This window comes from Nomascus leucogenys, chromosome 13, assembly GCF_006542625.1.
Source record: "Nomascus leucogenys isolate Asia chromosome 13, Asia_NLE_v1, whole genome shotgun sequence".
NCBI classification, from domain to species: Eukaryota; Metazoa; Chordata; class Mammalia; order Primates; family Hylobatidae; genus Nomascus; species Nomascus leucogenys.
In genome coordinates, this window is record NC_044393.1 from 70213525 (window position 1) to 70239210 (window position 25686).

At 37.3% G+C, this 25686-nt stretch overlaps 1 protein-coding gene across 2 annotated transcripts in view; it reads left to right on the top strand.

Annotated features, from left to right (window-relative positions):
• Window positions 1-25686, top strand: part of CPED1 (cadherin like and PC-esterase domain containing 1) — a 315288-nt gene that overhangs the window by 65700 nt on the left and 223902 nt on the right. For both annotated transcript variants that reach the window (XM_003261250.4, XM_012512038.2), the window contains one exon: window positions 11120-11195. In XM_003261250.4, the coding sequence (XP_003261298.2) occupies window positions 11120-11195 (76 nt within the window). The remainder of the gene's footprint in view (window positions 1-11119; window positions 11196-25686) is intronic.

Sequence of the window (25686 nt, forward strand, 5' to 3'; positions counted from 1 at the left end):
GTGTTTTGTAGAATGATCCTCAATTTGTATTGGTCTGATGATTTTTTCATAAGGTTCTGAATCTTTGGCAAGAATTTCTTGGAAGCAGTCTACCCTTCTCAGTGTAAAATATCAAGGGGCATATGATGTCCTTGTCTCTTGTTACTGGTTATGTTCACCTTGATCACTTGGCTAAGGTGGTGTTTGTTGGATTTTTCCCCATATAATTAATAAACATCTTGGGAGATAATATTTCAAGACTGTAAAAAGATCCTGTTTTTCTTCAAATTTTGCCCTCTAATTTTAGGATCCAGAGGTGGATCTTGCTCACAACAATTTTTATTCTGGTGTTCTAATGATGATTTTCTATTTCTCTTATTACTTTCATAATTATTAACTGGAATTCTTCTGTAAAGAAAAGCTAGTCTTTCTCCTGAAATTATTTATTCAATAATTTATTTATGTCAGTATGGACTAATGGATATTTGTTGTATTCTATGGGTTATAAATCAGTACTATTGTTATTAATTTTTTTGTTGCTCAAATTGTTCCAGCTTTGGTCATTGAGAGCTTATTCATGTTGGCTCCTGGCCATTTTGACATGTCCTGTGTTCTTTTCTTGGACACTTCCTTACTGTTTAGCACCATGAGATACTCCAAATTCATCTTGCATTTTTCCTTCCCAGGCTGGAATTAACCATTTATCCAGGAACCCCATTCCTGTTATTGCAGAACGTATTTAAAAACAAAGATCTGGGTACTAGGTGTTCCCATTGCTACTAGGGTGTCAAGGAGTTTGGGCTGTCTCAGCAGAGAGAGCTTGGAAATGTCTGTATGTATACTAATCCACGCAAACATACACTTGTATTTATTTCTGTGTCCGCCTCTATATGTACATATTAAAAAGCTGATTCTTACCATACCCCTGTTTGCCATCCAACACCACAAGGTTCATTATAGCCTTCTGCTGTCCTCATTTGTAACTTCATTCTCAGACAGTGAGAAAATTGGATCTCATTTACATCATAGTTCCCTATTGTTTAACCCTAGCATACCCATACATTAGTTTCAGAATTGTTAACCTATACCCCTGCGAGAAACAAATGTACTAATAAAAGTGAACGTTTTGTGTATGGTCTTTTTGTCTTTTTGTCTAATAATATTCAGCCAAAATTTTATTTTCTGAAGGTAGGGCATATCTTTTCTCCTTGCTCCCTTCAGTGCGGCTATGTCATTCAATAATACGGTTAGGGTCATTTGCTGTAATTTATATATTATTTGAGTCCCCAACCTCCACCCCCACTGCAAATCAGGGTTGAGGTTTTTTTTTTTTTTTAATTTGCATGTAGTAAAATTCATTATTTGTGGTTTATAGTTCCATGGGTTTTGACAAATGCATAGAGTTATGTATCCATCCTCACCCCTCAGTCATGGCAGAATGGTCCCATTTTCTTCAAAATTCACTTGTTCTGCACCTTTGAAGTCATCCCCTCCTGTGATCCCTACCCTTAACAGTCACCACCGACTTATTTTCTGTCTCTATTTTTTTTTGTTTTTGTTTTTGTTTTCTGTTTGTTTGTTTTAAATAGAAGGCCATATAAGTAGAGTCATATAATTTGTAGCATTTGGGTCTGGCTTATTTCACCTTAGCAAACTCATTTAAGATTCATCCTCTGCCCGGCCACCCACCGTCTGGGAAGTGAGGAGCGCCTCTGCCCGGCTGCCCCATCTGGGAAGTGAGGAGCGCCTCTGCCTGGCCACCCACCGTCTGGGAAGTGAGGAGCGTCTCTGCCCAGCCACCCACCGTCTGGGAAGTGAGGAGCGCCTCTGCCCGGCCACCCCGTCTGGGAAGTGAGGAGCGCCTCTGCCCGGCCGCCCCGTCTGGGAAGTGAGGAGCGCCTCTGCCTGGCCACCCATCGTCTGGGAAGTGAGGAGGCCTCTGCCCGGCCACCCATCGTCTGGGAAGTGAGGAGCGCCTCTGCCCGGCCACCTATCGTCTGAGAGGTGAGGAGCGCCTCTTCCCGGCCGCCCCGTCCGGGAGGAAGTGAGGAGCGCCTCTGCCCGGGCGCCCCGTCCGGGAAGAAGTGAGGAGCGCCTCTGCCCGGCCGCCCCGTCCGGGAAGAAGTGAGGAGCGCCTCTGCCCGGCCGCCCCGTCTGGGAAGTGAGGAGAGCCTCTGCCCGGCCACCCATCATCTGGGAAGTGAGGAGCGCCTCTGCCCGGCCACCCCGTCTGGGAAGTGAGGAGCGCCTCTGCCCGGCCGCCCCATCTGGGAAATGAGGAGCGCCTCTGCCCGGCCACCCATCGTCTGGGAAGTGAGGGGCGCCTCTGCCCGGCCACCTATCGTCTGGGAAGAAGTGAGGAGCGTCTCTGCCTGGCCGCCCCGTCTGGGAAGTGAGGAGCGCCTCTGCCCGGCCGCCCTGTGTCTGGGAAGAAGTGAGGAGCGCCTCTGCCCAGCCGCTCCGTCTGGGAGGTCTACCACGGAGGCCAGAAGCAATGTGGGGGCTGGATGTGGTGGCTCACGCCTGTGGTGCCGGCACTCTGGGGGGCGAGGCGGGTTGATCACTTCGGGCTAGGAGTTCGAGACCAGTCTGGCCAATTTGGTGAAACATGAAAAATACAACAGACAAACCAACCAACCAACTCAGTGACAACAAAACAGGCCTACCCTGGAGTCATACTCTAATTTTTTCTATTTTCCTCCCTTTCTGATCCTTTATCCCACTTTCTTTTTCTTTCTCTTCCTTCTCCCTCTTCTTTGTCAAATAGAGGATTGAGTTATTATCACTGATCCATATAAAGTCCCTCTCTCATTTATTTTAACTCCCACCCCCCATTTCTATTCCCCGACTTCCCATGTGTAACCTTCCTAATATGTTTGATATGCATCTTTTTGTTTGTATGTATTTTTAGAAAATGTTTATTGTTTTTGTGTGCAAAAAAAATTAATAAAAATATATATATATAAAAAAAAGATTCATCCCTGTTGTGTCAATTAGTAGTTTATTCCTTCTTATTGATGAATAAGATTCCATTTTATGGATGTATCACTGTCTGTTTATTCATTCACAAGTTAAAAGACATCTGGATTTGTTCCAGTTTATGGCCATAATGAATAACACTTGCCATAAATATTTGCATACAGGTTTCTGTATGAATATAACTTTTTCTCTCTTAAGGGTGATTCATATGGTAAATATATGTTTAACTTTAAGAAACTTTAAAAACTGTTTTAAATTTAAAAATTTTAAAAATGTTTTAACTTTAAGAAGCTGCCCAATGTTTCTATAGATGTGGCAAGTTGCAGTTCCTTTTATTTAAAAAATAGAGAAAGTCACACATGAGAAATTTCCTGCCTTCAGGGTTACTTTACAGTAAATTAATTTTTTAATCTTTCTGTAAGCATATCGTTTATTTCATGCTTTTATCTGATTGTGAAGCAATATTTACATAGCAATCACAATAGATAATTACACTAAATGTGAGTATATTATGCAAACACTAACACAAATTACAGGTGTGACAAAATATAATTATATGTGTAAAAATACAGATATAATAAATAATTATATATAGTTATACATATAAAATATAAGTATACATTCATATAGTTCCGTTTTTTTCTGTTGTTGCTAGTAAAAATTCACTCTATTATTTGTTGATCACAAGTTCTATAGTCAATACTTTGTTTTAATGAATGACTTGAGCAGCAAAGCCTATAAAGCACATTTATTTAAAGACAATTGTTTTATAGAGATGTTTTGGAAACTGTTAGAAAATACAATTTCTCTCAGAAATGAATAGAAAGAAGTACACTTGTTTCCTGGATATTTCAAAAAAGAAGAAATCAAAAATAGAAACAAAAAATCAAAATTTTGAATGTGTTTTATCTAATAATTCTATTTCTTGGAATTTACATATTATTCTTTCTGGTCAGAGGATTGAACAATGATTATGCTAATAGTGTTACTTATTATAGTAAAAAACTGGAACCAAAGTAAGTATTTTGGAAAAATAAATAATGCACATGAAACTCATTAATACATGATTAATCACATGGAAATGCTCAGAATATGAGTAAAATAAGCAAATCAGAAAACAGTTTATATGTTCCAAATCCAAATTGTGTTTTTTAATATGTGTAGAAAAATACTGAATAACTGAAATGTTAGGAATGTTATTTATTTCTGGTTGGAAAAATTATGAGTGATTACTGTTTTCCTCTTTACATTTAACTAAATATTCTATCATACATGTATGTTAATTCTACCATCAGGAAAAATACTGTTTTAGGGAAGGGCAATCCCCTATTTAAAATAAGTTTACCCTGCTAATTCTTATTAAAAAAGGAAAAAACAACAAACATTCATAGTTGAATTGATCTGGCAGTTGGATGAGGCAATACCATTATTTTCTATTCATTTAAGTATGCTAGTTGTGAATCACTGCTGTAGCAGACAGTCCTAAAACCTTTATCCCACACTCAGTACCTTTTCCATTCTCTCTCCACATCCCCTTTTTAGTCTTTACTGTGTTCTCCTAATTCTTACAAAACTTTAGCTAAAATAGTGACAATGAAAGTGTCAGTAACATTTACCAGTATAAGTTTTCAAATCTCCTCTGGGATATGTTCTTATATTATTTCTTTAATCATTTCTCCATTCCCTTTCCTCTTTTTACTTTCTGGAACTTCTATTTGTCATGGGTTAAACCTCTTGGTTTGCTCTCTAATTTTCTTTATACCTGCTTCACTTTTAAAAAATTCATACATCATGTTTGTACATATTTATGAGGTACATGTGATATTTTGTTTCATGCATAATATGTGCAATAATCAAGTCAGAGTATGTAGGCTACTCAAAACCTTGAGTATTTATTATTTGTATGTGATGGAAACATTTCAAGTTCTCTCTTCTAGTTACTTGAAATATACAACACATGCTCTCTATTTTTTTATTTTTTATTTTTTTGAGACGGAGTCTCGCTCTATTGCCTAGGCTGGAGTGCAATGGCGCAATCTTGGCTCACTGAAACCTCCATCTCCCGGGTTCAAGCGCTTCTCCTGCCTCAGCCTCCTGAGAATCTGGGATTACAGGCGCATGCCACCAGACTCAGCTAATTTTTTTGTATTTTTAGTAGAGACGAGGTTTCATCATGTTGGTCAGGCTGTTCTCGAACTTCTGACCTCGTGATCCGCCCGCCTCAGCCTCCCAAAGTGCTGGGATTACAGGTATGAACCACCACGCCCAGCCTCTATTTTTTATACTAATTTCAACTTTTATTTTAGATTCAGGAGTACATGTGTAGTTTTGTTATATGGGTATATTGTGTGATGCTGAGGTTTGGGGTATGATTTATCCTGTCACCCAGGTACTGAGCATAGTACCCAATAGTTAGCTTTTCAACCCTTGCCCCCCACTTCTCCTCTGCAAATCCCCAATTTCACTCATTGTGATCCTTACGTCCATGAGTACCCAATGTTTAGCTCCTACTTATAAGTGAGAACATGCGGTATTTGATTTTCTGTTTCTGACTGAATTCACTTAGGATAGTGGCTTTAGGCTAAATTTACACAAATACCATTTATCAAGTTGAAGGCCACAAAAGGCCTGAGAGGCTTGACTTGCAGAATGTCTCAGTAACTTTATTCTTGATTTTATTGACTCATTCATTCATTCATTCATTTATTCATACATTTATTTATTCATCTATCCCTTCACTGTTTCTACAATTATTTATTAAACATATTTATTTAGCTCTACTTTAGGTGCTGGGAAGATAGCAATTAACAATACAGACAAAAATATATATTATCGGGAAGCTTAGACATTTTTGGGTAGATGGGGGAAAATAATCGCTAAGTAATAATATGATAGATGGTAAAGAGCACTAAGGAGAAAAATAAAGAAAGGAGACAAAATATTGGGGGATTGAGTTTAAGATCACCAAGAAAGTGACATTTGAGTAAGGCCTGGAAGACAGGGTGCTCCCCATGCCAGTGTCTGGGGTAAATCCACCGAGACTCAGAGGAGAGGAACAATAGGCCTACAGTAAAGGGAGAAAGTCTTGGTTGTTTGAGGAACGTAAGGAGTTCCATGGGACTGAAGTAGAGCGAATGTAGTAAGAGGTGAGGGCAGAGAGGTACCTGGAGCTGGGGAAGCTCAGCGATGGGGCCACTGGAACCATCGGGGCTTTTACTCTTGGTAAGTGGAGAGTAATTGGATGATTCTGAGCACGCAGATGACAGATGACATGAGTCCACTGGCGTTTTTACAGGATTGCCTTGATTGTTTGGTTGAAGTAAGCTATCCAGCAAGCAAAGACCAAAACAGGGAGACTAATTATTGTAATAATGTAGGTGTGAGAGGAGAGGGACGTGGGCTAGCAGAATAGCAATGGGGTGGTGAGCTGTGGCTAGATCCTGAAGACATTTTAAAGGTATAAGTGACAAATAATAATAGCTCACACTTACATCTCCTTACTGCTTGTCAGGCACCATCCCAAGTGCTTACATGTTTATTTATGTCCATTCTTTACAGATGAGGAGACTGAGGCACAGAGAGGTTATAAAACTTGTCTAAGACCTCCTAGCTAATAAAACGACCAAGATGCAAACTCAGGCAGTCTCATTTCAATTTTATGTTTTCTTAATCATATAATAGCACCTTTTGATGTAAACATTTAGGCAAAGCACTTACAGCCTAACCTAATGAGTATTCTTAAGGAAACACAGATTCTAAATGATACATGTAGATAACTGTCACTCTATAACAGGAATAATTTGAAGCTTTACGAACCGTGACTTTATTATGTAAACAACGTAGATATTCAAAACAGAAGTTGGTTCAAATTTGTTGGAGATGTTGTAGGATTGTCAATAACCTTATAATGAACAAAGAGAGGACACTGGCTCAAATTAAGATTACTAATCACATTAGAGCTTTGTGATTTTTAGAGCTTAATGAAAATGGTCATAATATCTGTTATTGAAAATAAACTGCCAGGAGTCTCCCCAGTCAGCAGAATAGTAATATGAATTTAAAACTATCAGTCTGTGTGATGATAAAAGTGAAGTGAGGTCCATTATTTGTGGTAACACTAAGTTTAGTAATTGGGGCTGTATCTCACCGCAAGTAGACAGGTGCTAGTGTTTCAAAAGCAGAGAGATTGATTTCTAGCTCTAAATTGTTGTAGGATTAGCAGTCCCTAAAGCTAGGATGCTGTTCTTAGTACATAGGAGTACTGAGAACTACCAAATGGCTCTTATTTTAAAGCATCCCAGGGAATTTTCAGGTGAATTTGATGGAATGATAATTGCACTTGAGACATGGGGAGAAAACACATTTTTCTTTTGATTAGCTGGTTCTTCTAATTCCTTGTCATTAATTCTTTTCATTGTGGATGATAACGAACAGCTTTGGGAGAAGTTCTAATTTTGTTCAAGTAAAAGCATGAACATTTCTACAGATATGAGGAAAAAGAGCATTTCTCTAAAATGCAACATGATGTGTGTGTCACTCTTAATGTTTAGGAACAATAAAAAAAATCAATTCCTTCCCCCTCCAGTGTTTTCTTACATTTTATAACTAGTTCAAATTCAGGTGTCCACTCTCCCTAATAAATTAATAATATTATTGTAGTTTTAGTTTTTTATTTATAAGCACTCCATAAATGGTTATAATTAATATTATATTTTTGCTCTTATTAATAGACTGTCTCAAAAGAATATTTTACTTTTGCTTCTGACAATATGTAATAGAAACAATTTAGATGCATATTATCACAGATTAGGATTCTGAAAGGTATATTGGGATAGAAATCTTTTCTAATGCATATTCCCTTTTTCAAAACTTGATCTCATAGAAATATCCTAGGGTTTAAGTATTATTATCATTTTATCGGTGCATTATAATTCTTTTAAAGATATGAAAGGATTTGTGCTAAAGAAAAATAAGTCTGTGTATAAATATACACTCATACACATAGATGCATATTGTATATAAGGCATTCAAACCTAACACAAAATCTGTATGTATTAAAAACCATAAAAAATGATAATTTGGATGATAATGATGTGTAGGTTCATCAAGTGTAACACATGGCCCACTCTGGTGGGGGATATTAATAATGGAGGAGGCTGTGTGTGTGTCGGGGCAGGGAGTATATGAGAAATCTCTGTGTCTTCTGCTTAATTTTGCTGTGAACCCAAAACAGATGTAAGAAATAAAGTCCATTAAGAAATAATAATTGCAATGTTAAGCTGGAGAAGCTCATCATATAAAAGTCAGTTAATCCAAATTAAAACTCCTTTGACGATGTTCCACTTAATAATGATGCAAATCTTATATATTGTATGATACATGTAAAAGTAAAAATACAAAACAGTAGGATATAGAAGAGTATTACTAGGTTTAACAATTAGAAAGTTATAATCTGTGTAATATAGTTGAGTTACTACAGCTGTATGACACATGACCCTTGAATGTTTTTACTTCTTTGTGCTGTTATTTTACTCAGTTTAACTGCTTAGTTTGGTGCTCAGTTCCAGATTAGAATAGAGGTGATGTTTCTGGTGTCACATGTCACTATGGTCATGTCATCAGTCGCACTGTTAATTCTAAAGATGCACTTTGGAGGAACACAGGGAGAAGTCATTGTTTGGGGGACAGGAAAATAGAAGGCAGAAGGATAGAACAATTGTTTCCCTTGGCTTGGCTCTATTATTTTGAAGTACTTTTTTGGTTAAGAGAAGGTTAGCAATGGATCTGAGTCAGTCCATAACCTTTAATGCTACTTACCCAATGCTGATTCTCTTTCTGAATCATATTGTTAAGGATTCTATTAATTCACCAGCAACGGAATGATTTTGCCCTATTAAGGGAAAATGGCTCAATTTCATTGATTGTTGAAGCTTTTCACAGACTAATTTAGAAAGATACTTTGTGAACTTAAAAAACAAAAAACATTTCTATTATAACACTACATTGTAAAATTCCATACGGACACCAAAGTGTGTATTAGTCCTTTTTATTAGTCTATTATGGGTTATCTATACTTTTGCAGTGCTGTTTGTTCCCTCCAGCCCTTGTTAAATTCTGAATTGAAGAATTCAGGGTTTATGAAAGCCCTTCTTTTTCTACATTTAGTTCCTGAGATTTCTTACTTTTGGATTTGAGAAATCGAGACAACCTTAAGATCGAAAGTGTACTGCACTTACAGCCTTTTCTCAATTCTTAGTGCAAATGAATTAAATGACGTCCACTTTGATATGTTTTGGCTGTGTCCCCACCCCAATCTCATCTGGAATTACAGCTCCCATAATTCGCACGCGTTGTGGGAGGAACACAGTGGGAGATAATTGAATCATGGGCGCGGTTTCCCTCATCCTATTCTCGTGGTAGTGAATAAGTCTCACGAGATCTGATGGTTTTATAAGGGATTTTCCCTTTCACCTGGCCTTCATTCTCTCTCGCCTGCCGCTGTGCGAGGTATGCTTTTCACTTTCTGCCATAATTATGAGGCCTCCCCAGCCACGTGGAACTGTGAGTCCATTAAACCTCTTATTCTTTATGAATTACCCAGTCTCGGATATGTCTTCAGCAGCAGCATGAAAAAGGACTGATACACACTTTGGTGTCCTTGTGGACATTTACAATGTAGTGTTTAGGAATGCCACTGGTGCAGAATCACAACAATAGGTTCTGCTGAAGCTTGGCTTCATTCATACAGGATCTGGGCTGAAGTTTGTCTTTCTTACAGCTATTATTGGGGAAAAGAAAGTTTGCTGAACACATGAACAGGGTTAATAAAGTAGCAAGGATTGGGGAAGATTTCATCGATGCACGGTTCCCAAGCACTTTAAATGAATCAGTTTTTAGAACTGTATCTTAATGATTTGGTAAAAATCTTAGAGCAGAAGTGGAACTTAGAGACTAAAAGCTCTAAATGCTTTATTTTGCAAATGAAGAAACTGAAAAAAAAAAAAAAAAAAGCAAATGATGATTCTCTTAAGTGCCCGAAGCAAGCTACCACCCCTGTTTCCAGTTGCCTGTCTTCTCCAACTGCAGCTGGGTTATTTCTATCAAGTCATGCCAGTAGGACATAGTGGAGAAACTGCAATACTTTATTAGGTTAGAGTGTGTTAATTTGGAAGTAATCAATAATGTCTCAAAAATGAATCTGATTTTCAAGCTAATTTATACTGATCTTTGTTGGTTTTAACAAGGTTTTTTCATATTGGGTATTAGTTTGAGGATTAAGTGGATGATGTTAGTTAATCAATTTGTAAATTCACAAGAGAAGGGAAGAGTTAAAGTTGTCTGTATCTTTTATACTCTTCAAATTCCATAATTTGAATTTATGATAATATTTACAAAGCTGTCTAAAAACAGGTTTTGGTTGAAGTTTCGTGGGTGACTGGGTTTTATATTTAGAAATGATGATGCCCTTCAGTATGAAGTGAAGAATGTTTATGAAATTTTGGAACAGGTTTAACACTGAATTGTCACTAAAAATCAAGTTATTTATGTTACTATATTTGTCTCAAGTATTTTATTTTATATTTAGCAAATATCATGGCTTCAAAATATGAAAGGGTTTTTCTTTTTTTTTTTTTTTTTTGAGACGGAGTCTTGCTGTCTCACCCAGGCTGGAGTGCAGTGGCGCGATCTCCGCTCGCTGCAAGCTCCGCCTCCCGGGTTCACGCCATTCTCCTGCCTCAGCCTCTCCGAGTAGCTGGGAGTACAGGCGCCCGCCGCTACGCCCTGCTAATTTTTTTGTATTTTTAGTAGAGACGGGGTTTCATCGTGGTCTCGATCTCCTGACCTCGTGATCCACCCACCTCGGCCTCCCAAAGTGCTGGGATTACAAGCGTGAGCCACCGCGCCTGGCCTATGAAAGAGTTTTTCAAAAAGTGGTCCCAAGGACCACTTTCAAAGCTTCCCAGGGGCAAGTTTTAGTTTTATCAAATAAGCTACTTCAGTATTCTGGATTTGCATGTTGACTTGCAGAGATTTGAAGGTGGGGTGTGGGTGGTTTAGACAATGCATCCCATCTATACTCTCTGGATTTTTTGTGTTTGCTTGGTTTTGCTTTAGCATTGATGAATGCCTCACTCACTAGAATCTTTTTCATTCCTTTTAGGCAAATATATTACCAGCAATACAGCAACCACTTTGCAGAAAGGAAGGATTATGTCAAATAGTTAGAAGATTCCCAGGTAATCTTTCGTTTGCTTCCTTAGGCTTAAACATGTGAGCTATGCAGGCTTCCTTAGCAGACAGCAGCTAACATGGTCTCAGGTCAGCATCTGTTGCTCCTTTGTCTATCAGTTCTACAATCACAAATCCTCCACAGTTCACAACGCTTTGCCAATGAAAAGACTTAAAGTGAGGAATAACAACCGTAACACTTGTGTTCTTTTAGTTTTGCCTTCTGATTTGCCAGATGAATATATTTCTTATTCTCCTTTCTGTTTGTTTTTAAAATAATTGCTGCTTTATTTTTACAGTAACCATTACAGTAGTTCTTAGTTATGTAACACTTGGGGGTTTTTATCAAAGTATATATTTCTTTATATTATTCTGATCCTAAAAACATTGTTTCTCCTTTCTGGAATCCTCTCAATTTGTCTGTGTGTTAAATACAGGACACTGAATGAATAAATTCTGCGTTTTAACTATGTTAGGAATTTGGGACAAAAATTACCATCTTCAGTTTCCTCATAGGTTCCCAGAGTAGAAAAAGCATCAGAAGGTATATGAGCCCTCAGAGATGAAATAAGCCCTTATAGAAAAAATGATAGCCTACTTTAAAAGCCATCAGTGAAAGGGTTCCTCAAATTTCTTGTTTAAAACACATTTAATGTTTAATAGTTTATGTCCCCAGAAAATTCTTTACTGCATAATTAAAACTTAGATCTACATAGCTTTAATTTTGTTTTGTGTTGATTTGTCTCCTAGTTGAATCAGGAAAGAAATAATCTATCTTAATCCATCAGCTCTCCCATTGGGGTTTCTGCTCCCACTCCAAACATAAACCACACTGGCATGTTCCACTGTAAAGACTACAGTGATCGACTGATATTTACTGAGAATTAAAATAAAATAATAAATCTCAATTCAACTTTCAATTTAAGATACATATCTAAATAGCTATGTAAATTTGGTTCTGTAGTTATTGTTTTATATGACAATTATAACTGACTACATAAGCTGAGTGTTTTTTTGTTTTTGTAAACTCTAGCTGGAGAGTTTTTCAGTATATGAAAAAAGTAATGTTTTGAGGAGAAGCAAATAAAATAATTATTTTCATTAATACAATATTAAAATATCCAGAAATTCTTTAGAAAAGGCAATCTGAAGAAATTATTTTTACTTTTGACCAGAACCTACAGATTTTAAGGTGTGTTTTTCTTTGTTGCTATTTACATTTCAGAATGGTTGATTCAGAACATTGTTTCTTTAGCTTTGTACTTAACAGAATAAAATAGAAATGAAAGGTTGTTTATGGTCAGAAATAGATTACCAGTTTTTTAAAAAGTTCCCCAAGCAATTCTTATATAAGTTTATATTTTACATTTGCTTCTGTAAAACTAAGAAGTATTTTCTATCTTCTTTTGCTTCAAACATTTTTTTATTCTTGAGAACATCTAAGTTCTAGGCATCTGTAGTTCTTTCTACACTCTGTCTAGTGCGTTAATTTTGTATTTATCTCTGTGACTAACAAGATAGTTTCACAGAATGCACAGCTTTTTAAATGGAATTATTTCTACCATCATGTTATCTTTCTCTAGATGAAAATAATTTTCTTACACGTGTAGCTTTAAAGAAATGTCTGCAGCATTATTTTCTGACCTAAGTTTTATAAATAGTAGCTTTCGTTGTAGACTGTTGGTATAAATATATCATGTATAATAAATTCAATATTCACAAAATTAAAATTTTATTTGTTATGAATACTGAATATTTAATATTGAATACAGATTAGGTAGTGACATGTCAGTACCTAAATATAGAGTATGATTATAAAGGTATAATAGTAAAACTAAACATAATACTATATAATCCAGACATTATATCAAAAGCCAAAACGTCCTGTGTAATTTTAAGCTGTGTTTCATTTGGAGATTGACAAAACACAAATTTTGAAACCAGAGATTTTAGCTCTGCCACCTATTCTCTGTGTGACTTCAGGGGTTTTTGTTTTTTTTTTTTTTTTTTTTTTTTTTTGAGACGGAGTCTTGCTCTGTTGCCCAGGCTGGAGTGCAGTGACGCGATCTCGGCTCACTACAAGCTCCGCCTCCCAGGTTCACGCCATTCTCCTGCCTCAGCCTCCTGAGTAGCTGGGACTACAGGTGCCCGCCACCATGCCCGGCTAATTTTTTGTATTTTCAGTAGAGACGGGGTTTCACTGTGTTAGCCAGGATGGTCTTGATCTCCTGACCTCGTGATCCGCCTGCCTCGGCCTCCCAAAGTGCTGGAATTACAGGTGTGAGCCACCGCGCCCGGCCTGTTTTTTGTTTTTTTAATCCACAAAGTGGGGTTAAGAACACCCATTTCATAGGTTTAATTTTAAAAGTCAGGCAGATTGTATATGTGTGTATATATAAATTAATTTGAAGAATAAAACATATTATACATTATTCCTAACACATAATGTCCAAATAATGGTAACTGGATTACCCTGGATTTGAAAAATCAAGCAGGCAAAAATCTAGAGGCAAAAGGCCTCAGAATACTTAATATTTTCTCCCTTTATGTGATAAATTATCACTAAGATTTTATCTTTGGGTCAAAAACTGTGAAGGGTTTGAGATCTTACCCCCTGTCGCAAGCTTACAGGTCAACCTGTCTCAGTTTCATGGTTATTGGTAGAAGACATGAGATGCCTAGGTCAGAGACCAGTGACTTTTTTATTTATAGCAATAATGGTAAGCCAACTATCAGCACATGTACCAGTTCACTGAAGCCTGTTGGCTCTCTGTATCTGTAGGTTCCACATCTCTGGATTCAACCAACCATGGATAGAAGTATTAGGAAAAATAATCTCACAAAGTTCCCAAAAGCAAAACTTGAATTTGCTGCATGTTGAGTATTACATTGAATCCATAGGAATGAAGTGATATGCAGGCATTGTGTTAGGTATTATAAGTAATCAAAAGATGACTTAAAATATACAGGAGGATTGCATAGATTGTATGCAAATACGACATCATTTTATGTCAGGAACTTGAGCACCCATGGATTTTAGTATCCATGGCTGGGGGGCGGCAGGGGATGGGGTGTAGTCCTAGAACCAATCAACTATACTTAGTGGTTTGCATTTTTTTTTTATACTTTAAGTTTTAGGGTACATGTGCACAACTTGCAGGTTTGTTACATATGTATACATGTGACATGTTGGTGTGCTATACCCATTAAGTCGTCGTTTAACATTAGGTATATCTCCTAATGCTATCCCTCACCCTTCCCCGCACCCCACAACAGGCCCTGGTGTGTGATGTTCCCCTTCCTGTGTCCATGTGTTCTCATTGTTCAATTCCTACCTATGAGTGAGAACATGCGGTGTTTGGTTTTTTGTCCTTGCGATAGTTTGCTGAGAATGATGGTTTCCAGCTTCATCCATGTCCCTACAAAGGACATGAACTCATCATTTTTTATGGCTGCATAGTATTCCATGGTGTATATGTGTCACATTTTCTTAATCCAGTCTATCGTTGTTGGACATTTGGCTTGGTTCCAAGTCTTTGCTTTTGTGAATAGTGCTGCAATAAACATACGTGTGCATGTGTCTTTATAGCAGCATGATTTATAATCCTTTGGGTATATACCCAGTAATGGGATGTCTGGGTCAAATGGTATTTCTAGTTCTAGATCCCTGAGGAATCGCCACACTGACTTCCACAATGGTTGAACTAGTTTACAGTCCCACCAACAGTGTAAAAGTGTTCCTATTTCTCCACATCCTCTCCAGCACCTGTTGTTTCCTGACTTTTTAATGATGGCCATTCTAACTGGTGTGAGATGGTATCTCATTGTGGTTTTGATTTGCATTTCTCTGATGGCCAGTGATGATGAGCATTTTTTCATGTGTCTTTTGGCTGCATGAATGTCTTCTTTTGAGAAGTGTCTGTTCATATCCTTCGCCCACTTTTTGATGGGGTTGTTTGTTTTTTTCTTGTAAATTTGTTGGAGTTCATTGTAGATTCTGGATATTAGCCCTTTGTCAGATGAGTAGGTTGCAAAAATTTTCTCCCATTCTGTAGGTTGCCTGTTCACTCTGATGGTAGTTTCTTTTGCTGTGCAGAAGCTCTTTAGTTTAATTAGATCCCATTTGTCAATTTTGGCTTTTGTTGCTATTGCTTTTGGTGTTTTAGACATGAAGTCCTTGCCCATGCCTATGTCCTGAATGGTATTGCCTAGGTTTTCTTCTAGGGTTTTTATGGTTTTAGGTCTAACATGTAAGTCTTTAATCCATCTTGAATTAATTTCTGTATAAGGTGTAAGGAAGGGATCTAGTTTCAGCTTTCTACATATGGCTAGCCAGTTTTCCCAGCAGCATTTATTAAATAGGGAATCCTTTCCCCATTTCTTGTTTTTGTCGGGATTGTCAAAGATCAGATAGTTGTAGATATGCGGCATTATTTCTGAGGGCTCTGTTCTGTTCCATTGGTCTATATCTCTGTTTTGGTACCAGTACCATGCTGTTTTGGTTACTGTAGCCTTGTAGTATAGTTTGAAGTCAAGTAGTGTGATGCCTCCAGCTTTATTCTTTTGGCTTAGGATTGACTTGGCAATGCAGGCTCTTTTTTGGTTCCATATGAACTTTAAAGTAGTTTTTTCCAATTCTGTGAAGAAAGTCATTGGTAGCTTGATGGGGATGGCATTGAATCTATAAATTACCTTGGGCAGTATGGCCATTTTCACGATGTTGATTCTTCCTACCCATGAGCATGAAATGTTCTTCCATCTGTTTGTATCCTCTTTTATTTCATTGAGCAGTGGTTTGTAGTTCTCCTTGAAGAGGTCCTTCACATCCCTTGTAAGTTGGATTCCTAGATATTTTATTCTATTTGAAGCAATTGTGAATCGGAGTTCACTCATGATTTGGCTGTTTGTCTGTTATTAGTAGTTTGCATTTCAAGAGAGCAACCCAGAGCTTAGGAAGTTTGAATCTTTAATAATGTGCAGTGAGTATGCCTACCCTTTGCCCCAGAGAGAGACATTAAATTTGTTATAGTGGACAAAAAAATAAACGTTTCTTTGCTCTGGAGTAAGGCACCATCTCTATTTTTCAAGGCTTTCCACTATATAAATATCTTTGAAAAGCTAGTTCAGAACAAATGTGGTCAGTGCCTCTGTTTGCAAAATGTGCAGAAATATGAAAGATAGAGCAGTGTCTCCAACAATTTCAGAGAGGAATACCTAACAAGTCCTAGCTCTGAGGCTTAGTCATTGTATAATTCTGAGGAAGACTTAAAACTTACTTGTACTTCAGTTTTCTTATCTCTAAAAATACAAAGTTTGGCAATGATCAATAATGCTGAAATCCCATAATTCTGCTGTGACTTTTCCCCATATAGACTTGTCACAGACTTTATATTCAGTAGTAGAGACAGGAATGCTAAGAAAGGAGAGATGACCATGCTGGTAAATGTGGCTGGAACCCATGCAAGTGAGGCAGGACAGAGTGTTGTCTAGATGCAGAGGAGTGATTGGAGATAGCATGTAAGGCTAACACAGTCTGTTCCATTCCATAGAGAGAGTGTACCTGACATTAGACTTGTGACTCACATTGAAGGGCACACATCCACGGAATTTTTACTGGCTAGCACAAAGATTTATTTTTTTCTTGCCATTTAATGCTTTGCCTTTTGAAAAAAAAAAAGTGTCATAGTTTTTAGTCGGCCCAAATTTGTTGCTAATGTTTTTTGTTGCTTTTTATTAAGTTTGCTCATTTTGATAAAAGGGAATTTTTCACCATATTTGAAAGACAAGTAAGTATAAAACAAAACATAAGAGAACTGTTTTGCTTGGGCTGTGAGTTGTTGTTTTTGTTCTTTTTAGTACAGCATCGCCATCTAAAAAATCCTGGTTAAAAGTTTGCCCAATTTTTGGCCATAACTCATTCTTTCCAGTAGTTTTATCTTAGCTCTGAGCACTGACCTTCATGTGAAACTTGAAATATACCAGGACTTGTATTCAAAGATAGCATTTTGAACATTTTAGGATTTGTGTCCTCATTTTAAAAGTAACATGTGAGTATATAAAGAAAAATGAAAATAATAGGTAAAAGATAACACCTTTTGTTGTATCAAAAACAAGACGGAACTTTAAAAATTATAGATAGTATTTACTACCAAATATAAAATATATCTTCAAAATAATATAATTAATATATAATTTATATTTAATATAATTAAAATAATTTTTAAACATTGACCAATAATAGTTATTTATTTTAGGTGGCACTGATGATTGCTGTTAATATCCCAGGTCTAATATTCTAAGCAAACTTTCAGAGACGGTTAAAGTTTGCTTGTTCTCTGTGTTCTCAAATCCTGATACCCCCTCTCTGTGGATTCTGTGGGCTCCTTGATGCTTCTGTCATTCCAAAGAATCTCACCTCTGTCCCAAACATGATTGTATTCCTTATGCAAAACATTCCACTCCCAAGTAAAATTCTCATCTCTTTAGTATGACTTACTTCAGCTAGGTAATAGCAGAAAGTAAGCTGATGGAACTAATTCAGACTAAATTATACCCTCACCCCAGTTATAAGCCTCTTAGATGTATTTGCATTTTTATAAAAGAATCTTGCAAACCCAACGAATTTCTAATTGGTATAATTTCTGGAAGTCTATTCAAATTCCCATTTAATTCATCAGTAAGCCATCCATCCCCAAAGCTTACCGAATTCATCCACTTTTCTCCATCTCTGCCATGATCAGCCTAGTCCAAATCAGCAGTCTCTCATATTCTTCTCACTTCCTTTCTTGCTCCTAAATAATACGGTCCATTCCGTTATCCAGACTGTAGCCAGATTGATCTTCCTCCCACCATTTCGTAAATAACTGAAGCAAGTTTATTAGGTCTGCTCACATAAGTCTGTTTAGGGACTGAAACAGTATAGCCTAGGTCACCAACTCTTTGATGTTCTGACATGATCCAGGGACAGATTTTATCTAGAATAGGAACCATAAGCCCAAATGCTCACAGGGCCTTGGCATGTGACATAACAAATTTCCTAATAAATTCAGAAGGTTTAGAGGCCAGATAACTTGCACCTTTTCAGTATTTGGCCTGCCATCAAATGTAGAGACTTTAATAAAAGCCATTTGGTCTCCAAGAAGAGAAGAGTTGAAGATACAGGAAAGTACAAGACAGGAGGAAGTGGCCTCACTGAGACATCTCTCTCGGCAAGGTTGGAAACCTCTGGATAAATTTCCTCATGTTTCTTTTTTTTTTTTTTTTTTTTTTTTGAGATGGAGTCTTGTTCTCTCGCCCAGGCTGGAGTGCAGTGGCGCGATCTTGGCTCACTGCAAGCTCTGCCTCCCGGGTTCATGCCATTCTCCTGCCTCAGCCTCTCCGAGTAGCTGGGACTACAGGCGCCCACCACCACGCCCGGCTAACTTTTTGTATTTTTGGTAGAGACGGGGTTTCACCGTGGTCTCGATCTCCTGACCTCGTGATCCGCCTGCCTCGGCCTCCCAAAGTGCTGGGATTACAAGCATGAGCCACCGCGCCCAGCCCATGTTTCTTATCCCTGTAAAATTCAGTAACCATTAGGATTCAGATCCCATCCAATGGTCTAGTCCTTCTTCTCCCACTTCCTCAGTCACATGCTTTCCTATACTTTCCCTCAGCACATTCCCTTAGCCCTTGGTAACTTTAGCTGCCATTTTTCCTCACAAAACAAATTTTGCTAGCCAAGGATGACAATGAAGCAGGGTTTTTTAATTAAAACTTTACTCTCTGGTATTAGCAGGGATTTTTCAACATATCTTTGCTACTTTTTCTTACTATCATCTACCAACTTTTAAACCATTCAACCCTTTTTTTTTTATTATTTCTTTTGAGACGAGGTCTCACCATATTGCCTAGGCTGGCCTTAAATTCCTGGGTTCAAATGATCCTTCTGCCTCCACCTCCCAAGTGGCTGAGACTATAGGCGCGGGTCACCATGCCTGGCTCATCCAACATATTTGATAAGAAACTTATCACTTGGGTTAATTTCTTCCTCTCCACTTCAAATCTGCAATCATTCTTGTCAGTTTCAACATCTGTAAAGATGGGCCTTTAATTTCATCAGTCTAATCTCATAGCTCTTTGAGTTTATCCATGTTCTCATTTCTCTTCAGCTTCAGCCTCCCACCTCTGTAGCCCTGCTCAGTAACTTTTGTCACCCACAACTGTCTCTGGAAGCTCAAGCTTACTTACCACTTTATAATCACACTCTTTTGGCCTTCCTCATTCCTTCAACACCACCAATCTTGGAAACTCAGATGACATTTTTGGTAATCTTCTTCTGTCACTTTCCCCAAGTCCAACAGTCATTTTTTAAATCATAATTTCTTTGCTACCAAGCCTGGACCATTTAATCTGTCAGGTGAGGTAGAAACACCTGGAACATTCTTTCACACTAGCGCTTAAGCCACCAACCAATTCTACATTCTGATTTCTCTTTTCCTATACAAAAAAACATGGGAGTAAATTGCACAGTGTGCTGTTCTCCCCCCTAGGATGCCTTCCTCACTTACTAAAATAGAAAAAAATAAAATCACACTAATTCTGCAATTGTCAGCTCAACCACCACCACCACCAAGAAAACTGGCTAGTGGCCATGGAATTAGCCTCACTCAATTACCCTCTAAAATACTTAGGAAAATTCATACCAAAAAATTTTAAGAACTGCTCTCAGCATTCATAGTATAGAAGAATCTAGGATAAATTTCCATGCATTCCAAGGCTGATGGAACTAAATTTTAGTTCCTAATGCTTTGTTCAATTCAGTATGGGTAGAGGAACCCTGTACCTCCATGATCAGGATGTATTTTAAAAGAAAAGCCAGCAGAATGTGCTGATGGTTGAGATGTGGTTTATAAAAGTAGGTATCCCTAGAGTTTTTTTCCAGTCATTAGTTGAGATAGACAAATTAGACAGTGGGAAATAGAGCTTTAATTTGTCAGTCAACCATAGGCTTAAGAGAAGACACATGGCAGATCACAGACACATTTCTTCTGATTTGAGCATATTGGTTTTAAAATGAAATTTATATATGAAAATGAGTATCCCAACCAAAGATAATTACTAGAAAAGTTTTTATGTATACATTTCATACGAAAAATTTAAACTTGTTTTTTTAGACATTGACTCAACAGTATGTTCAGAGTGAAGTCTACCTAATTTGCTAAGATAGATTTACACTATGTTTCCTCTGTGTTCTTATTATACCTTGAAAGGCCTCCATTGTAGCAGTGTCACAATGTGGCTTTGTTGCATAGTTGACCCTTGAACAGTGCAAGTGTTAGAAGCACTGACACCTCGTGCACTTGAAGACTTTCCCATAACTTTTGACTCCCCCAAAACTTAACTACTAATGGCCTACTGATGACTGAAGCCATACTGATAAAACAGTCAACTAACACATACTTTGTATGCTATATGTATTATATACTGTATTTTTATAATAAAATAAGCTAGAAAAAACAATATGTTATTAAGAAAACCATAAGGCAGAGAAAATACGTTCACTGTTTATTAAATGGAAGTGGATCATCATGAAGGCCTTCATCCTCATCATCTTCATGCTGAGTAGATTGAAGAGGTGGAAAAAGAGGAGGGTTTGGTTCTGCTGCCTCAGGGAGGCATAGGCAGAGGTGGTGGAGGAGGTGGAAGAGGAGGCAGAGGCAGGCACACTCAGTGAAACTTTACAAAATATATCATAATTTCTGTCTGACTTTTCTGCTTTTTCATTTCTCTAAAAATATTTCTACATAACACCAGTCCTTCTTCTACAGTTTACTTTAGCTTCAGTGCCCATGTCATAGAAGGGTTCATGTTGTAAAAGAAGTCAAAAGCCGTCTTGTGTAATGCGAACCCTTCTTCCAGGTTGTCTAATGTCAACTTGTTTTCTGGCACTGCTTCTTCTACATCTTCTTCTTCATGATCTGGTACTTGTTTGGAAGGACTCATCTCCATGAAATCATGAATACTTCAAGTTATCTTTTGTTAATTCCTCTGGTGTGGTGTCTATTTGCTCTTGAATTTCTCCAAGATCCATATCTTGAAACCCTTCACCTCTTCGCAATTTTTTTTTTTTTTTTTTTGCCAAATCCACAAATTATTTCACAATTTCCTTGACTGGCCCTCTCATTAATCATGTAAAGCCATGCACAACATTGGGACACAGTTTTCTCCAGCAGGAATTTCTTCTTTTGGGCTGATGGTTTTCATGGCTTTTTCTATAGCAACAGTGGCATCTTCAATGGTGTAATCCCTCCAGATTTTCATGATGTTCTCTCTGTTGGAGCTCTCTTCCATAGCACTGACAATCCTTTCCATACAGTACTGTGTATAATGAGCCTTAAAGATCCTATGACCCCACGATTTGGAGGCTGAATTAGAGACATTGTGTTTGAGGGCAAGTAGACCACTTTGATGCCTTCAAAGTGTAGAGCTCATGGAGTTCTGTGTGATCAGAGTCTTTGTCCAATGTGAAAAGAACTTTAAAAGCAGTCTCTTGCTGGCAAAGTACTTCCTGACTTCAGGAACAAAGCATTGATGGAACCAATCCAGAAAAGGGGTTCTTGTCCAGGCCTTGTTGTATAGCCAAAAGACTGGCAGCTGGCATTTATCTTTGCCCATCAAGGCTCAGGGGTTAGAAGCTTTATAAGGACAGGCCTGATCCTAAACCCAACTGCACTTTCACAAAAGAGTTGAGTTAGCCTACTCCTCCCTGCCTTAAATCCTAGTGCTCACTTCACTTCCTTACTAATTAATTTCCTTTGTGGCTTTTTTTTTTTTTTTGAGGGCAACTTCATCTGCATTAAAAACCTGTTCAGGCATATATCCTTTCTCCTCAATGATTTTCTTAATGGTGTCTAGGAACTTGTCTGCTGCCTCTTAGTTGGCAGAAAATGATTCTCCTGTTACCCTGACATTTTTTAAGCCAAACCTCTTTTTGAAATTATTAAGCCATCCTTTGCTAGCATTAAAATCTCACCTTTAGATCCTTTACCTTTCTTTTGCTTTAAGTTGTCATATAATGACTTCGCTTTCTCTTGAATCACATTAGAGTCTGCAGGCATGCCTTTCTTTTAGCAATCCTCCGCTCACATAAAAGCTGCATTTTCAATACAAGATAAAAAGGTGTTTCACAAAAAATGCAATGTTTTCACACCTGCTTGTGTAGCTGCAGTGATGGCTTTATGAATTTTATTTTCTTCTGTTTACCATGGTCCATATGCTGGATTCATTTATTTTGAAATGGTGGGCAACTGCAGCTACAGACCTCAATCTATGGTACACATCAAGGAATTCAACATTTTCCTGTAACGTCGTGGATTTGTCTACTTCTTGGGAGCATTTTCAGCATTACTAGAGGTACTTTGTATGAGTCCTACAGTCTTATTCAAGGTTACAGCATGGCATTAAACAAGATGAAAAATAATAACAGCAGGAGGTTTTTTTTTTTTTAGTTTTTACTGCAATACACAGTTTACTGGTCTGACAAATTGCTTAGGAGAAAATGATTAGCATCACAAGTCATTTTAAGCAAACACTGGAAATACTTGTGCTCACTGCGATAGCAACAGGAGATGGCTACAAAATTATTACAGTAGTATGGTGTGTACTACTGTTAATTTTATGCTGTTATGATTTAATATTGCATTTTTACATTTGTTTACCTTTCTCTCTGCAGTGCCATGCATGGTCTCAATATGTTCGTGTGTATAAGTTTTTATTTATTTATTTATTTTTGAGACAGAGTCTTGTTGTGTCACCCAGGCTGGAGTGCAGTGGTGCAATCTTGCTGCAACTTTCGCCTCCCAGGTTCAAGCAGTTCTCCTGCCTCAGCCTCCCGAGTAGCTGGGATTACAGGCATGTGCTGCCATGCCCGGCTAATTTTTGTTATTTTTAATAGAGGCAGGGTTTCACCATATTGGTCAGGCTGATCTCGAACTCCTGACCTCAAGTGATCCACCCATCAATAAATTTTAATTTTTTATAAGATTTATGTACATTGCATGATAGTAAGTGATAAAGTAGACTGAAATCTACATATATTTTACATTTTCATGGCATATCTCACTTTTTCTTAATTTTTAAAATATTACTTGGCTGCGTGATTCAACTTTGAGCTTTTTAAAAAATTGTTGCAAATTTCCAAAATTTTTCCCAATATACTTATTGAAAAAACAATCTGCATATTAGCGAACCCATACAGTTCAAACCCATGTTGTTCAAGAGTCAGCTGTATTTCTATGTGTTTGTCTCCCCACAAGGACTGAGACGCCCTGAGGGTGGGACATTATTTTTTCACTTTTCAAATTCAGTACATGGTCATAGTCCCTAATATATAATAGTCACTCTAATAATTTTGAATGAAACATGCTAACTATGGGGGCCAGAGTTAAGGAAGGGGAACACTGCCAATTATCAGAGAGTTTTGGCAATGCCTGGACCGATTTCTCTACGTATGCATTATGAGCTTGATATTGAGCTGATGCTATGGGGCAAATAACAAGGGTAGGATAAATCAAAAATATAATTCCCTACTCCTGCAAGACATAATTAACCATTTTAAATAATAAGCTTTCTACATGTGTGAAAGAACTAGAGAACTAGTTTTAATATTGTCCATAAACTAGGTAGAAAGATAGCAACAGATTTCATAATATAGGATCAATTTCTGGGTGGTTACCATTGCAGCCGAGGGACTGTTACTGCTATCTAAAAGGACAGGTTTGACCCTTTCTTACATGGTTGGTTGATCCTTGTGCATGTGGTCTGGAGATGAACAAGTAATTTTTTCAGGCTGACTCATAGTTTTGTACATTTCCACCCAAATCTTTAAGTATTCGTTCACCTTTCATTTGAGGAGAAGCTAAGTGCTGACTGCCAAAGGATGGAATAGGAAGACAATGGTGAGAGTTTTCTCTCTCTTCTTATCCAGCAATGTTTTGGTACTTCTTATAGATTAGCTCTCTGGGCAGTGTCTTCATCCTAATGGTTCTGTATTCAGGGAAAAGGGAATAAATCTGCTATTTCTTGCTGACTATCAGGCTTTAGCTTTTCTTCTCCACGGATCTTGTAAAGAAGAAAGTGAGGGTGTATGATATATAGCCAGAAAAACCTAAATCAGAAAGAAAGAACATTGATCTAGATTGCAGTGGATATTGGTGGATTTTTTTAAAGCTCTAAACTTAAAAAAAAAATACTCAGGAGTCCCATATAACCAAGAAAGAAATAAAATGACTGTGATAAAGGGTAGGATCCTCTCCCCTGTATCCTCCTCTTTGCCCTTTATTTTCTTCCTCCTGGTGGCGCCTGGAGACTCCTGCTTGACACTACTCCATCCCCCACGAAACTTGGGAGAGTTCAGTGTGAAAATAATGACTCCAGATAAGGAACTCTAGAATAGATTAACAGCAATCAGTGGTGGTGGGTATATTTTCTACCCCCACTTTTTTGTGATTCTCTCTATTTATCAAAAATGAAACTTAGTAGACATGTTCTTCTTTTTCCTTCCTGTATCCTTTTTAGGTTTCTGGCCATCCGTGAGAAGGAAGTTAATGAAAATGGAAGTCAAATTTTAAAAATGACTGAACATGCATTTTTTCATTCCTTTTAGCTTTTGCTTTTATTATGTCTTTATCGAACAGTAAGACACATTCATTATGAAAAGAATAGAAAATACGGATAAGCAAAAAGAAAGCAAAAAATGAATTTAGTGAAATTACATACCTTTCCCATTCACGTGCAATTTTTACATACTAGAATGCTACATAATTTAAGTGTGAACAAATTATTGCACATTTATTGGTGGGAAACTGAAGACATTATAAATAATGGAGATCTACATTTAATGTTACAAAAATATTCCAACCATATTGTTGAGTTAAAAATAATAGAAAGGAAAGTAGGCTCATAATGTATACATTATATAGATGTATTAATATATTTTATATATTTTTCCATTTATACAATATGTATTTAAAATGTATATTAGCAATATGCTTTGTTTTAAAATAGATACACTTACATATTTACAAATATACTAATTTTTTTAAATGTAAATATATGCTTGTCTTTTACCTTTGTTTATGGTATTTCTAGGCTCGCATAGGTTTAAAATTTTTATATAATCAAATTATTATTTTTAAAGTGGTTTTTACACCTCACTTTCAGGCTTAGAGTATCCTCAGAAGTAATTAGAATTTACCTTGCTCAGTTAGTTTTTTCTTTTTATACTCTGTTGTTCAGTACTTTATGATTTGTTTTTCGCTTCTTACTTTTTATTTCATACTACTTTATCATTTGTATTTTTCGTTTTTTTTTTTTTTTTTTTTTTTTTGTTTTTGAGACAGAGTCTCACTCTGTCACCAGGCTGGAGTACAGTGGCACGATCTCCTGTCATTGCAATCTCTGCTTCCTGAGTTCACGTGATTCTCCTGCCTCAGTCTCCTGAGTAGCTGGGACTATAGG